This window comes from Atta cephalotes (assembly GCF_000143395.1).
Source record: "Atta cephalotes unplaced genomic scaffold scaffold00006, whole genome shotgun sequence".
NCBI classification, from domain to species: Eukaryota; Metazoa; Arthropoda; class Insecta; order Hymenoptera; family Formicidae; genus Atta; species Atta cephalotes.
The window spans coordinates 3,699,401-3,715,444 of record NW_012130070.1 but is presented as its reverse complement, the minus strand read 5'-3'; the positions used below and the strand labels follow the sequence as shown (position 1 = coordinate 3,715,444).

Here is a 16,044-nt window from a genome sequence, read left to right as displayed (position 1 = left end):
GGTGGGGTAGGACTTCCCATTTCAACATTTCCAAGTATGTCTTGACCACTTTCGCAACATGGGGTCGAGCATTGTCATGTTGCAAAATCACTTTATCGTGTATCTCGTTGTATTGCGGCCGTTTGTCTTTTAATGTTCGGCTCAAACGCATCAATTGCGTTCGATACCGATCGCCTGTGATTGTTTCAGTCGGTTTTAACAGTTCATAATACACTACGCCGAGCTGGTCCCATCAAATACAGAGCATGACCTTGCACGTCAAAATTTTCTTGAAGCGTTGAAACCACTCACGACACGTTCTTTCACTAATAGCGGCCTCACCTAAGTATTTGAGAGCATTTGATGAGCCTCAGCCGCAGATTTCTTCATGTTGAAGCAAAAAATTAAAACCTCCCGCAAATGACGAGAATTTGGCTCGTAAACTGACATTTTCAATCAAGAATAATTTTATGATGCAGACACAAATCGACTAATGTTTCTATGGGGTTATGTTGACAGATGCCCAAGTTTATTGTATGACGTCTATGATCTATTTATTTCGACTTACCGCTAAAGCCATCTATAGGAAAATGGCGGAAGCAAAGTTGTACACTTAATATATTTATTTTTATCAGGATGTTTAGTGTCAGAACATAAAGATATGGGGATTCATAAATATAGACCACTGGCGCAGCATTCAATTGTTGAACCTTTTTGACAGGCAAGCACTCAACGAGCTCTGGGAGGAGTATCCAGAAGACAATTTAAATTGGGTGCCTTTCGACATCTTTGACTTCCACTTCTGGACTTCGTCCATATGAAGTCGATGAGTCTGAGGAAATGTGGACTTAATGGTAATCTCATTATTATATTTAAAATATTGTATTTAAAATATTGTATTTAAATTATATTTAAATATTAATGCTTTTTTATCCGACAAAAAAACGAAGAACAGTGACGACTGCATCAGTTCTCTTTTAGGAACACTACTTTTTTTAAAAATGTGTTACTAATAAACACATTTTTACGCGATGTAAATATGTTGCACAATATTTGTGATAAAAGTTCCCTTATAGAATGTGAATTGGTTGCATACACTTTGGATCAAATTATATATTATACGTTACACGAATAAAAAAAGAAATGTGAATATTAAAAAATAAATATTAATAAATATTACTCTGTATTTAAATTTAATTTAAATTTAATAATTATTTATTCCTTTGTGCCTACACCATTCCTTCATCATCACTCCGTATATTAGTTGATAAGGCGCTCATTACAACTAAAAAATTGTTACATTTAGACGCTAAGTCATATTATTTAAAAATCATAAATGAATACATCTTAATAAAATCGAGAAAAAAGACAACGAGGGGAAGAATACAACGGGGGAAGAAGAGAAAGAGCGAATAATATGGTAAGTATAGATTTGCAACGGAAGAAAGAGAACGCGCGAATAATATTGGACTGCAACGGGGAGAAGCGAGAGAGCATGAGTAAGTATAGAGCCACAACGAGTCGAAGGGAGAGAACTGTACCTTATAATGAGTGGAAAAGAGAGAATAACATGGTGGGCCTCTCCCTCCCACGGTCCTCTCACCATCACGTCAGACCCCCTCCCTCGAACGCCACGTCTAGCAACGTACTTCCACCACTCTCGAATCCTCTCTCACACACACATACATATCGCGTATACGTATACGCACTAACACAAATTGATCCAGAACCGATCTAATATATTTACTGTCGTCAAATTTCAAATATAAAATATATATATAATAAAAAAATAATAAAAGAATCCTAACGTTTCAATTCTTCTTTTTAAAATCATTGATTTTGAGTACTTAAAAAAACAAGATCAATTAAAAAAAAATCACGAAATCGAATGTTTGTGTTTCTGGAAGTTTTTGGCAATTCTGACCGTTTCACGAAAAAACTTCAATTGAATAAAGAACAGTCCGACCATTCGTGATTATTTTCCTATTCTTGAAAGTTATTAGATATTAAAGTTACTAGTGCTTCTACTCCCGACCAGAGTATCAACCAAAACTTTCCTAGGATGGAAAGTGAAAACTTTAATCATTGAAGTTAATGGAGAAATCTTTTACTTTTCATTTTTCATCCTAGAAAAAAAAGTTTCATGATTGATATGTATCTTTTCAAAAAATTAAACAATGTCGTGATTTATTTCGAGCTTATAATTAGAGAATAACTTTAAATTAATATAAGAATATAAATATTAAATAATATTCTACACAAACATTTCGGCTTATAAAGCTTTCTTCAGTGTTAAAATACATATAGAAACAATACATACATTTAATATACATATTAAATTAACAAATCAAATAAATAACACAATGAAAATTTAAAAACCTATCAGTAATAAAAAAAATGTTTAAGACATTGTAAAGAATATGAAGTCATTCCAGTTCATTTAAATCATATTTTCAGAAATTCGTTAGTTTTATATCATCATAGAATAATAAATATAATATAATATAATATAACGAATAATAAATATAAAAGATCACTTTTCATTTTAAAAAAGAAATTACTTAATATTGAAATTTCTGATCTCTACAAAATAATTAGCTTTTTTTCAGAAAAGATTAGCCTCGATAACTTGGACTCTTATTAACTTTTTATCTGACCACATATCCCCTCATGGCAACATATCCCATCATATCATCACAATTCCTTTTATAAATGTGATAGAAGATTATTTTTAAAACATAAAAAGAAGAAGAAAGTTTTGTTGGTCAATAGAAAAGAAATTGAAAATTTCAAAGATATCCTATCTATACATTTTTTTTGTATTAAAAATAACAAAGAAGAAACTAAAATGTTAAAGTTTAGCCAAAATATTCCTTTGATTGAATTCAATGAATCTTTAGTCATCAATATCGAAGCAAATTTAGAAATCATTCTTTTAATCCATTAGAACGAACTAACAAAAAATGGTTTGTCAATTTGAGTGAGACAAGCATTCCTCACACATGTAACAAATTTGTTATAACTGGATAGCAATTTTAATCTCCCAGATTCCAATAATAAAGAAAAATCAATCAGAGAATGTATCATGGAATATTGAAAGTTATTCCAATCGAAATAATTTAGGATTGATATCGAAAATTAGAAACATCGCTATTCCCGAATTTCATCCAGTTTCTCCACAACAATCCATTTGAATATTCAGGATAGAAAAATTAATAATAAGATGCTGAAATCAACAACACAATGGTATAATAATAACAAAGATATAATTTTCATACGTGTGGACAAGGGCAAAGTAACTATAGCTATGGATTTTTTATAATAACAAGATTCTTGAATTACTTAATATATGATTCTGAAACATATTCGATAGTTAGAAAAATCTGGCAATAGTGATTGAAAGAAATCTGAATAATATGTTTAAAAAATGGCAACAAAAGGATTTAAGAATTCATTGGATAAAGAATTGTGGAATCTTCGGTCAAGTGATTCCATCTTATCAAAAGTATATGTTTTACCAAAAAAATATACAAGGAAAGCGTTCCCCTTAGAATTATTGTTTCTTCAATCAACAGCTCTACATTCCTTAGTTAGTTATTTACAAGATATTATCTCTGAGAATATCCCTCTTGCAAAGAGAATAAAAAATAGTTTTAAATTTCGCAATAAATTAATTGGAATGACGATTGACACAACAGAGATAATAGTTTCATTGGATGTTACTTTTCTGTTCATTTCGTTAGATATTGCGCTAAATTATTAGAAAAAAGGTGAAACTCTATTAAATGTACCACGAACATACAAAGAATGAATTTATTAATGCAGTCAAAATTGTCTTAAATTTGTCTTATTGACATATTTTACTTTTAATGGAATCATTTACAAACAAACATTTGGTACATCTATGAGTTTTCCCCTTTCCCCTATCATATCTGACACTGAGATGGAGGATTTAGAAGAGAGTGTTAAATTCTTTAGAATTTCGGGTTTCTATTTTCTATTTTCTTTAAGTATATTGATGATATCGGGTTTCTATTATCTTTAGATATGTTGATGATGTCTTATGATCGCACCTAAATATAAGATACTCCAATTTTGGATTACTCCAATTTTTAATTCATTCAATGAATAGCATGATAGACTCAAATTCACTATTGAATATGAGGAAGATCATCGTTTGAATTTTTTGGATCTATCGGTCCTCAATAAAGACAATATTATTTTAGATTGGTGAAAAGACGTTCTCGAGCAGGTATTTATCGTTCTATTCGAATCATCCTACATGCCATAAGATTGAATAGAATTTATAATAGAGATTTTGAAGGATAATGATTATCCTTAGGAATGATTTTTAATTATATTAATAGAAAGATTAAAAGCTTTGGCTTGTAAAAAACACAATGATAAATAGCTCAGATTATGTTGACACTGATGGAGTTTTAAGAGAGTTAATAATTTTTCCATATATAAGATCTATTTCTAGTAAAATTACTAAGTCTATTAATAAATCCAAAAATATGATTGGCAATAAGATTGCTTAAACAAGCTTAATAAATTTATCAAATTTCATAAAGACAAAATTCAACATGATAAAAATAATAATGTCATGTATATAATAAAGTAAATTACCATATAATAACTGCGATGCATCGTACGTTAGCCAAACGAAGAGATAATTACAAGAATTAAAGAACATAGCAATAATAAAAAAATTAGACCAGTCTAAATATTCAGTAATCTCGAAATATATCACGAAAACTAATCATAACTTTAATTGGGAAAAAATTAGTATTCTTGATTTTGAAAAGAATTATCATAAAAGAAATACTTCAGAAATGATACATATTAAAGAACAAAAAAAAAACGATTGAAATTTAATGAAAGAAATTTAATGTTGAGTTATTGGATAATTCTTATTTTTAACATACATGATATATGTAAACATAAATTGTCACAGTTTTTTGTGAACAGACTTGTTTTTATGTTCGATTTTGATTTACTTTTATTTGATATACATTACATAAGTCAATTTTCAAACAAGTAACAGTCAATATCTAATTTTTAATGTCTAATTTTTAACTTGACCGGATCTCTGATTGAGAATTTTAATTACAGTATTTTATATAAATTAACGTAAGTTATTATTTGATTCTGTATCTCTTATTTACACTAATAATATTATTTTAATACATCTACTCGTTCTGCAGAATATCATAAAATACTCGTAACTAATAAATTCTCAAATCGTTTGATACAAGTCTACGACAAACTGGATTCTCGATTTCAACCGAGAAATTTGGCAAAACATTTTATTAGGTATACAACTTTGCTTCCGCCGTTTTTTTTCCGAAATTCGAGGCTTTATTGTAAAAACCTGATTATACATTTATGATTCAAAGTATTGTCCATTGCTGGCCACTACTTTCTCCCATCTTTCGGGTAGCGTACGAATCCCGCGTCGAAAAAACTGGTCATCTTTTGAGGCTATCCACGAATCGATCCAATTTTTTACTTCTTCATAAGACCGGAAGTGCTAGTCAGCCAGGCCGTGTGCCATTGATCGAAACAAGTGATAATCAGAGGGAGCAACGTCTGGAGAATACGGCGGGTAGGGTAGGACTTCCCATTTCAACGTTTCCAAGTATGTCTTGACCACTTTCGCAACATGGGGTCGAGCATTGTCATGCTGCAAAATCACTTTATCGTGTCTCTCGTTGTATTGCGGCCGTTTGTCAATGCTCGGCTCAAACACATCAATTGCGTTCGATACCGATCGCCTGTGATTGTTTCAGTCGGTTTTAATAGTTCATAATACACTACGCCGAACTGGTCCCACCAAATACAGAGCATGACCTTGGACGTCAAAATCACCGTCTTGAAGCGTTGAAACCACTTATGACACGTTCTTTCACTAATAGCGGCCTCACAAGTATTTGAGAGCATTCGATGAGCCTCAGCCGCAGATTTCTTCATATTGAAACAAAAAATTAAAACCTCCCGCAAATGACGAGAATTTGGCTCGGTAAATTGACATTTTCAATCGAGAATAACTTTATGATGCAGACACAAATCGACTAATGTTTCTATGGGATTATGTTGACAGATGCCCAAGTTTATTGTATGACGTCTATGATCTATTTATTTCGACCACCACTTACCGCTAAAGCCATCTATAGGAAAACGGCGGAAGTTGTACACCTAATATCGAGGGACGTAATGTAATCTATTGTTGATTGAAATATTTAAAATCTTCTTATCTTATTATAATCTGTCATAATGTTTTTTGACGTTTGAATTCTTTATATATTGACATTTATATATTGACTTTATATATTGACACTGATGATGATTTTTTTAATTTTCATTGTATTTGTTATTTAGTTTGTTAATATTGTATTTTTGCGTTTATTAACACTGAAGAAAGTTTTGTAAGTCGAAATGTTTATGTAAAATATTATTTAATATTTATATTTTTATTTTAATTATAATAATAATTTAAAGTTATTCTCTCTCTAATTATAAGGCCGAAATAAGTCACGACATTGTTTAATTTAAAAAAAAATATATGAGCATTTTTACTCTAATATAACTTTTTCTCTAGGGCGGAAACGTGAAAATTCTTTGTATATATGTGTATATGTACGAACATACATATATAAAATTTTCACTTTTCATGTTTCCGCTCTAGCAAAAAATCACATGATCGCTCTTGGGCCTATATTCTGTGACTGTTTTACATACCTACCGACAATTGTCGATGTCGTTGCGCAGTCTTTTTCACCATATAAAATATCTGCGCAACAACATCGACAACTGTCGATAGATATGTAAAGACAGTTACAGAATCGCGCCTCTTTGACCGAACTGCACATATTATGTTATTGCAGAAAGTCTACAAGAGTTATCATACATAAAACAACGTAAACTGCATAGCTTAAAGCTGTTGGATCATTCAGCATAAAAGTATCATATTGATTTATATAAGATGATCCAACGGTCTTGTGCAATGCTTATATATATATATATATATAGCTTATATTTCATGTGTAATTATTATTTTATGTGTGATTGTTCCAATAAAATATATATAAATAAGATTACTAACTATAACTCATTATATAACAATTATATAACATTATTTATATTATAGTCACGTAACTATATGACATTTCAGCATGTTATGTAACTATGCAATAGTTATTACATTGTTTATTACATTGTATTTATTGTATATAACTATAATTTGCAGTGAGTAAGAAATTACAAATTATATAAATGTTACATGTAATCAATACGTTCTATTACCTGTTACATTCTGTTTTATTACAACAATATAACAGTTATATAACTGTGTTTGTTGAAAAATTACAATTTTTTTAACATAAAAGTGATTATAACTTGGAAATGATTTATTCGGATCTACTATATGTTTATATAATTTTTTTCTTCTTTTTGGTTCCGAATTACTTTCCGAAATATTGCAGGTGATTTTCCCGACACCCTGTATATGCAATATTATATATGATTTTTTTCTTCTATATTAGAAACTATATACAATATATACAATGTATATATTGTGTGCACAATTGTAAAAGTCGCATAGATGCTGTATTATATGCAAAAAATATAAAATTATTTCGTTTCCCCAAAGAAAGAATACGCCAGCAATAGTTTGAAGCATATAACAGAAATGAAAAAGAAATATAAATTGTATGGTAATATGTTTGTGTAAAATGTTACTTGTTCTTAATCTGTTAATATTTTAGCAAGAATATGCAATTTTCATTTTGAAGAAGATTGTTCTGAGTTGAAGTGGACAAAGCTACATTCAATAAATATATAAAAAAAACAGATGTGTAGATTGAAAAAGAATTCTATATTAGACAAGACTTCTATTCTATACAAGAATTCTATATTCCTACTTTAGTGTTAAACATTATGAATAGCCTGCACTAGAGTCCTTATAACAGAGTCTGAACACTGTATTTGCGCGCATGCTCGTCCGTCAAAACCGGAAATGTATCGTCGTGTTTGCCGCGCAATTCAAATGACTTACTGTTATACGCGACATAAAGTTGAATAAAGTTGAATTCAAACTATTTAAATGAAGGAATAGCCAGCAGGAATCTGGCAGCACCGGCGTTTGTCTGTGTTTATTTGTATTCATTGGCCTGTATTCAGAACGCGCTTACAACACTAACATACTATAATTTATGTTATGCATATTATAGTATATTTTAGAAATAAAAGCATGCTTTTATCGATAAAAGCGCGTTTTGAATATGGGCAATTTTCTTTCTGTGTGCGGCCTTGGACAGGCACAATTGAAAGTTTTCTCTCTCTGGCGGGAATGAAGTATCGCTACTGAACGCTGCGAGATTAAACTTTTGAACAGTATTGTCGCGAGTCTATCTTAACTATCTTAACAAAAAATAGGAAACTCTCAAATACACTCACATTAAAAAAAGATTTACGGAATTTGAATAAATGTTTAGATGGAACCATTTGTTTTATCTAAACATTTATTCAATTCCGTAAATCTTTTTTTGAATTGAACAAATATTTATTTACTGTAAGTAAATGATTTCATTGGTACTATCTAAACAAATATTTATTCAAATTCCGTGAATTTTTTCAGTGCAAAATTATGCAATATTCAGAATGTAATTTGATGAAAAATCATCACAGACAAAAAATAAAAAAAGGAATCTCTATTTTTAAAATTCGTAATTGATTTCAATCTAATTAATCCTTTACAGAATTATGCGAACAGATATCGGTCTGAAAATTGTACAAATTTCACAAGCTCTATAATATGAGGTAAAAATCATATAAAAATGCGGTTTACAATCGAAAGAATATATCTTTAAATTGTATTTTATTGAACATTGTGATTTTTTTTCACTGAATTATTGAATGTTGAAGAAAAAAATGGTCACGTTTGTTTCAATGTTGAATAACTCGGTGAAAGAAATCGCACAATGTTCAATAAAAAAATAAATTAAAGATAAAGATTCACTCTATCGACTACTAAACCGCACATTTGTATGATTTTTATTTCACACCATCTTTGTAAAATTTGTATAAAATTTTCAGATTTGATGAATATCCATTTGTATCCGTGTATTTTCATAAAAAAAATCAGTCAGCTTGAAATATAAGTTACCAATTTTGAAAATAGAGATTTCAACTTTTAAAATGCTTTTCGAAAAATTTCTCGTTATGACCTTTTTACGAAGTTACTCTATCTTGAAATTATAAAAAGATCATTTAGAATTAGCGTTAAAAAAAGCCAAATTCAAAATTTACATATATATCTGCGAAAAATGATTACGAAATGTTCAAGAAAGCGTTATAAAGTTTAAAGCCATTTCAAATGCTTTAAATCATTTCTATATAAACATTTCTATATAAAAATATTATTACAAAAAAACCGCGCAATTTGAAGTGGATTTTGCAAAATTTCAAAATAAATTTCAATTTTGATGACGTGCACGGAATAAAAAATCTCCTTAATTCTGTGTCCTGAAAAAAGTTCTCATATCCTCTCTCAAGTTTCTATCTGATTATACTCAAATATCTGGATGACAGAAAGAAGCCTCATTGCTTTTTGCACGATGGCTAGCTTCATGGCATCATGACTTCTGATTGATTGAATAAATTGACTATTGCGCATCTTTGAAATTGGTTTACCTTGTCTTCTTCCATCATGGATTCGTCATTGTTCTCTAAAAAATACAGCATCGGATGGTTTCTCAAACGAGTAACAACATTTCCATAATAACATTTTACACGCAGTTGAATTGCAACGAAGCATTATAACGATGATTGTGTTTCGTCAAACGATACATAATAAATAAATTAGTTATCGTCAAAAGCGTGCAATGATGATCAATGATAACGACATTGACAGCTGGAAAACGGGATTCGATTCTAATGAATTTGTTCGAAAGAGATTTGGTCTCGTCGATCATGTCGATTCCGGCGAAGATGTAACTTTGATGCGAGTGAAAAACTCGAGTTCCAGTTCCGAGATCCGTTATATCAATCCTGCCATTTATACAGAATCCATCAACGAAGAAGGATCTAAGAGCGATCGTGAACAAGAAGGTTGGTCAAATCTAAATTAGAAGATCGATGAAACCCAAGCAGAACAAGTCAAAATGACATTAAAATGAATCGGTAATGATTGAAAAATGATTTTTAATGATTGACATTTTAGAGTCATTTTGACATAATTTTGATATTATAATGACTTATTGTTCTGCTTAGAAACTCAACCTTTTAGATCCTTTTTGAATAAAATTTAAAAAATTAAAATAATTTCTAATCGAATCAGATAAATAATAAGTAAAAGAATAGTAAAAGTAGTTAAAAAGAAAGAAGAATCTTTAGCAGAACATAAAGTCAAAATGACTCAAAAATTAATAAAAATCATTTTTTAATCAATAATAATGCATTTTACATCATTTTACATCATTTTGACATTATCATGACTTGTTTTTCTATTTGACAATTGCAAAACCAGAATTAATATAGAACAGCTTTATTATAATCAGTAAACATTTTAATAGGAATATTCTCCTTCTTTTAGGGATTCATATTTCTTCGCAATTGAATTCCTGTAGCATACTTTGCGAGTTCATTTCTTTGTAGGATATTGTAACGGAGACTCAATTGACACAAATCGTTATGATGCTTCGACAATCGACCTATTATCTGTCGTCGCAAAGGATACAACGAGCACTGATCACATAAATGAACATCTGGGACAGAATACCTACAGGTGTTATTCAACATCCTTTCTAGATACTACGTTGCCTCTTGAATTGTCCACTACTCAATCCACAATCTCGTCTGGAAGAAATACACGAATGGAGCGACGATGCAAGATTGATAGCATCTGTGTTGATCAAAATAAAGTGAACATTGATCAGAATGAGATGACAAAACATGACAAGTATGTTGTTTCACAATACAATTTTTATTTAATCATCGAAGTATATATGTGAGAGTATGATGTCGCAGGTATGATATCCTAGACGGTCGCCAGATCGCACGAATTTCCACGACGTCGGTTGACTCAAGTGTCAGCAATCATCATCAGATGTCAGACATTGACAGAAGAAGCGCCCATTCAGAATGGATGCGCAAGAAACATGAGGCCGCACAGCGGACGAGAGAGAAAAAGGAACTCGCTTTGAAGAAGCGACAGGAGGAAGAAGAGAGGGAAGCGCAAAAAAAGGAAGAAAAGGCGCGTCTGGAAAGGGAAAATTTTCTCAAGTGGATCGAAAGGAAAAGGCAGCAGGAACTGGACAGAAGAGCGATGCTCGAGAATGAGTTAGAATTGCAGAAGCATTTGAAGGAGATTGAAGATAATCTTGCCGGTGCAAAGACCACTTATCTTCGTCGGTGGTTTCATAAGAAGAAGGAGGAAGAAAAGGGTATAATACGTCGCTTGCTTCGATGCTATGCTTACATCGTGCACTTGATATACATACAACTAGTAACTTTCTATTAAATTCTTTTAATTTCAGCAATGTATTCAAAGAATGATCCACTAATTATTAAAATTAGTACAATATACATTAAATACACATGTACATGTTAATACATATTGTCAAAAATTAATATAATTTAATAGAAAGTTCTAATTAGTATTTGTATCAAGTGCATAATATATTTAAATTAAGACGCATTTCGACAAAATACTAAGATGATAAAAATTGACATGCTCTTGTTTTGCAGCCCAGCGTAAACAGCAGGAGACAAGACAGAAAAAGATGGATGAGGAGCGCGAGAAAAGGTTAGAGCAAAGCACAAGGGCATACGAGAAGTGGCGAGAAAACTCTAAGAACAAACCTAAGCCTGCCACCCAAGGATTACTTCGTATGTAACATATAATATAGTAACATATAATAGTTAAATAACAAAATGATCGATGCAAATGCAAGCTCAAAGATGAGTAAGATGATTCTTTATTATTACTTCTTCAATTATATGTAAACTGACATATCGCTTCCTTACTTTAAAAATGACAAAATTAAAAAAATTAAGTTTCTCAGAGAAGTTTCTCACAAGAGAAAACTATTTTTTAACTTAACAGAAAATTATTAATTAATCAAATAACATCTGCAAAAAGAATATATTCTCCCAGCAAATGAGAATGAATTAAAATGGATTACAATTTTTTTTTAACGCAGTTTAAATCCATGAAAATGGATTGAATGGATTGAAATAGATTGGATTTGAGCTGACATTAGTTTAACATTCGAAAAGAAAATTCATATTTAAGAGTTACAAATTTTATTCCTAAGACATTTATAATAATTATATCTGAAATTAACTACTTTAAATTAGTATTAAAAAACGCTTTAGTGGGATTCGAACTGGGATTATGAATCTTCTGTTACTTGCTACACTACTTCTTCAATTGGTAAATGTTATTTATTCTCTACTTCAATTACAACCAGCTAAATTAGTAACGAAATTATATAGATATAATAAAAATATCATCATTTAACAAATATAATAAAGTATAAATAATTTACATTGCTGTGAGACAACATTAGCTAAATGTCGGATAATCTAATCTCGCTTGACCGATGTGATCACGCGATGTGATTAGCTTAATATTCGGGCTGTGTTCGATTTACAAATGTTCACATCGATCATTTATTTTACTCCTAATCAAAGAGAAATAAAAGAACATAGTTCAATTATTTTTACGTTATAACTTTTTTGAACTTAGTTGATTAAAACGAAAAATTTACTACTTATAATTTTGAATAATTTAAGTAGCATTTATAGTTCATTTTAAAAGAAAAACTTTTTATTTAATTGGATTAAAAAATTGCATTTCCTATTCAGAATTGAGTAGTTTATTCACGATTCACAGAAATGGCTGATATTATTTTTAGATTCAACTGGATTGAAAAACTGCATTTGCTATTCACAATTTTGAATTGAGTAGCATTAATAATGCACACAAAATACTATAATATTATTTTTAGATTGAAAGGCATGGAGATATGCTCTATGCAATTCCTGTAAATGAATAAAAATGCATTCAGAATTGAAAAAGCATAGACATTTGTTTTATGCAATTTTTATAAATGAATAAACATATATTCAGGATTGAAAAGGATTTATTTTAACATTCATACATCCTTATTTTTAAAAATCTGAATCCATTTTAATCCATTTCAATTTTTCTCGTTTGCTGCGTTGATAATATAGACGGCTTTAGGATCCCCTTAAGAGGATGTTGAATTGATGGTTGAATTTGATTGAGATCAATAGACCTTTTTTAATTCCAAATTCGATAATGACATCTTTCATTCTTATACTTGTGTCTCAAATACATTCATCTGTCCTTATCTAACATATTGCAACGCCATCTCTTAGAAGATCGAACACCTACTGCTAGACACAATTATTGCTTTATTTATCATCCCGAGTCTTCGCTCAGCGTTCATATACACATCATTTATAGATTAATATAAATTTTCTTTTAAATAAATCTTTTTTTTAAGCTTTTAATCTTAATCTCATAAACTCAGTATTTGCGCATGTAATGCGCTGATGAGCGCTGCATTATTTGATCACGAGTTATAAAACTTTTGTATTAAGGAAACATTTATATAAGTTGATAGTTCTACGAATTGAAAAAAATAGTTTTTAAATAAATTTTTAACTTTTTTTCCGATTTTGGTATAAAAATCTATTGCAGCATTCCCAAATTTTGCGTCTACTTTAATCCAGTAAAAGGATTTCGTTCAATAAATTCGGATATTTATATCAATTTGCAAAATCCCGACAATTTGATCATTCCAGCATCTCCTTAAATTGTTGATTTTTTTCTTATACAATGTTTTAAAAACAAGAATGCATATTCATGATACTATAATTTTTTATACTTTGTTGCAAAATTACTTTTTCTCTATAGGGAAATTATATTATAAGCTTTTTTTTAGAAGACACTTTTTTGGAATCCGGTCGGATACCCGAAAAATATTGAATATCCGACTCGAAGAAATTGTCCTCCCCCCCCCCCTGCTTAAGAGGCGCACGACTTTCATAATTGTATTGTTGCACATTTTTCCACGCGGGTTTTCCACGCGAAGCAACTCTCACCCTCCCTCTCCCTCCTCCTCTGTTTAAGGGACGCATGACTTCCACAATTGTACTGTTGCACATGGATTTTGATTTTCTACGCAAAGCGACTTTCACCTCTCCTGTTTAAGGAGTGCATGACTTCCATAATTCTATTGTTGGACATGGATTTCAATGTTGTGCAATAATGTCCTATATCCTTTAAATAGGGAGGAAGAGGGAGAGGAGAAATGAGAGTCGCTTAGCGTGAAAAGTTGTTCCTTATACAATAATTAGCAACAACTTTGATTGTTAATAATTTTTTAATAAAAGACGACCGCGGGCTAAAACCTTTTGAAAATCACTTAGGGTCATGATTTTAACTACATATGTCAATGTCAAAGTCAAATTGGAGAATGTTCCCCTATACTAAATAATTACCAAAATTTCAAACTTTCACGATAGTAAAGGTAATAAAAAATTTTCTCAATTTTTTTGGGTACATGACAGACTTATAAAGTGAGAAGAAAATTTGTTATTTTTTTCAGCTGATAGTTAAAATTATCAAACTCATATATAAACTCAAAATATATAATAAGTTTTTGAAAGTAAAGTTTTCAATCTTTTAAAATCCTTTTTTAAATTTAAATTTTGTTCATTTTTTAATGAAGTTATGATATACTCTTAATAGTAATACAGAACTTTATACTCTTAATAGTAATACAGAAAAACATTAATAGTAATACAGAAAACTGTTGTTTTATTTGCATCAACCCAATAACTTATATTGATTAAACAATAATTCAATTTCAAATATAATATGTTATTTGTTGATTATCAAAATACAAGGAGAGGATATATTTTACAAATTTATTTTATCAATTGCAAATGTTGTTTTATTAAAAAATATTTTTATTGAGAAATACATTTTAATACATGGTTTGCAAAAATTCATGCAAAGACTATAATACAGCACAGTAAGAAATCTATGTAATGTTTTCTTAATGTCTATTTAATGTATATAATGTTTAATGTATGTAATGTTTTCTTAATGTAGGTATTGTTTTATTTGGAATAAAAAATCTGTTTTATCAACATCGATCAAGTTCAGTCGTTGTTCCAGCATCCCTTTAACTCATTCATGATAATCGTAACAACTAGAGCCTGTATTCCATATATGTCTAACCGATAATTATCGATATTATTAACTAAGACAATTCAAAGGCTTGTTCTTTTAAGCTGACTTCTTGCACAGTTTATTTTTTTCTTTTTACTCTTCAATGTGAAGAGAAAAGGAAGAAAGAATGATGAACTGTGTAAGAATTTTAGCTAAAAAGAACAAATACCAATCTTATATCAATGGCAACAATAAAAAAAGGAAAAAAGCACTGCTCTTATTCATGTATATAGAATAGTATTTTAGAAGTCTATAGTATAATAACTCAAAAATCATGTTTTATAATTATGTCATGAAGTAATTAAGGAAGCGATATAATTAAAAAATATTTTGCTAAATATTTCACATCATACTACGCTAAAAATAACAATTACATAATTGTTATCTTACTGTGATAATTATGTCTAAATGAGTGATATTCTAAATGAATGATATTCTCTGTTGTAATTATGTCTAAATGAATGAAATAGATTAATTTCGAATGAGTATAAAAAGGGGATATGAAGAATGTCCTAGAACTAAAAATACGAAAAGAGGGTAATATTATATAAAATATTATATAAAATATAAGTAAAAACATAAAATAAAATTTTATACGTGGTTTCATTTTTCGGAAAAACAATTCTGAATTTTATTTTATTATCTTAAAAATTGTTGGTGTGCATAATTAACAATTTTTAAGATAATAAAATAAATTCTTATAAAGTAAATATTTTGTCTTATTATCTCTCTCTCTCTCTCTCTCTCTCTCTCTCCTGACGTACGTCGACCGAACGGACACACGAGGGAGTAGG

The 16,044-nt window shown here is 29.8% G+C and overlaps 1 protein-coding gene across 1 annotated transcript; it reads left to right on the top strand.

The window, feature by feature from the left end:
• The first annotated feature begins 9,866 nt into the window (after positions 1–9,866).
• LOC105626821 (stress response protein NST1) lies at positions 9,867–11,876 on the top strand. The gene is made up of 4 exons (XM_012208115.1): positions 9,867–10,089; positions 10,636–10,939; positions 11,008–11,423; positions 11,728–11,876. The coding sequence occupies exons 1-4, from the start codon at positions 9,867–9,869 to the stop codon at positions 11,874–11,876; spliced, it is 1,092 nt and encodes a 363-aa protein (XP_012063505.1).
• The last annotated feature ends 4,168 nt before the right edge of the window (positions 11,877–16,044 follow it).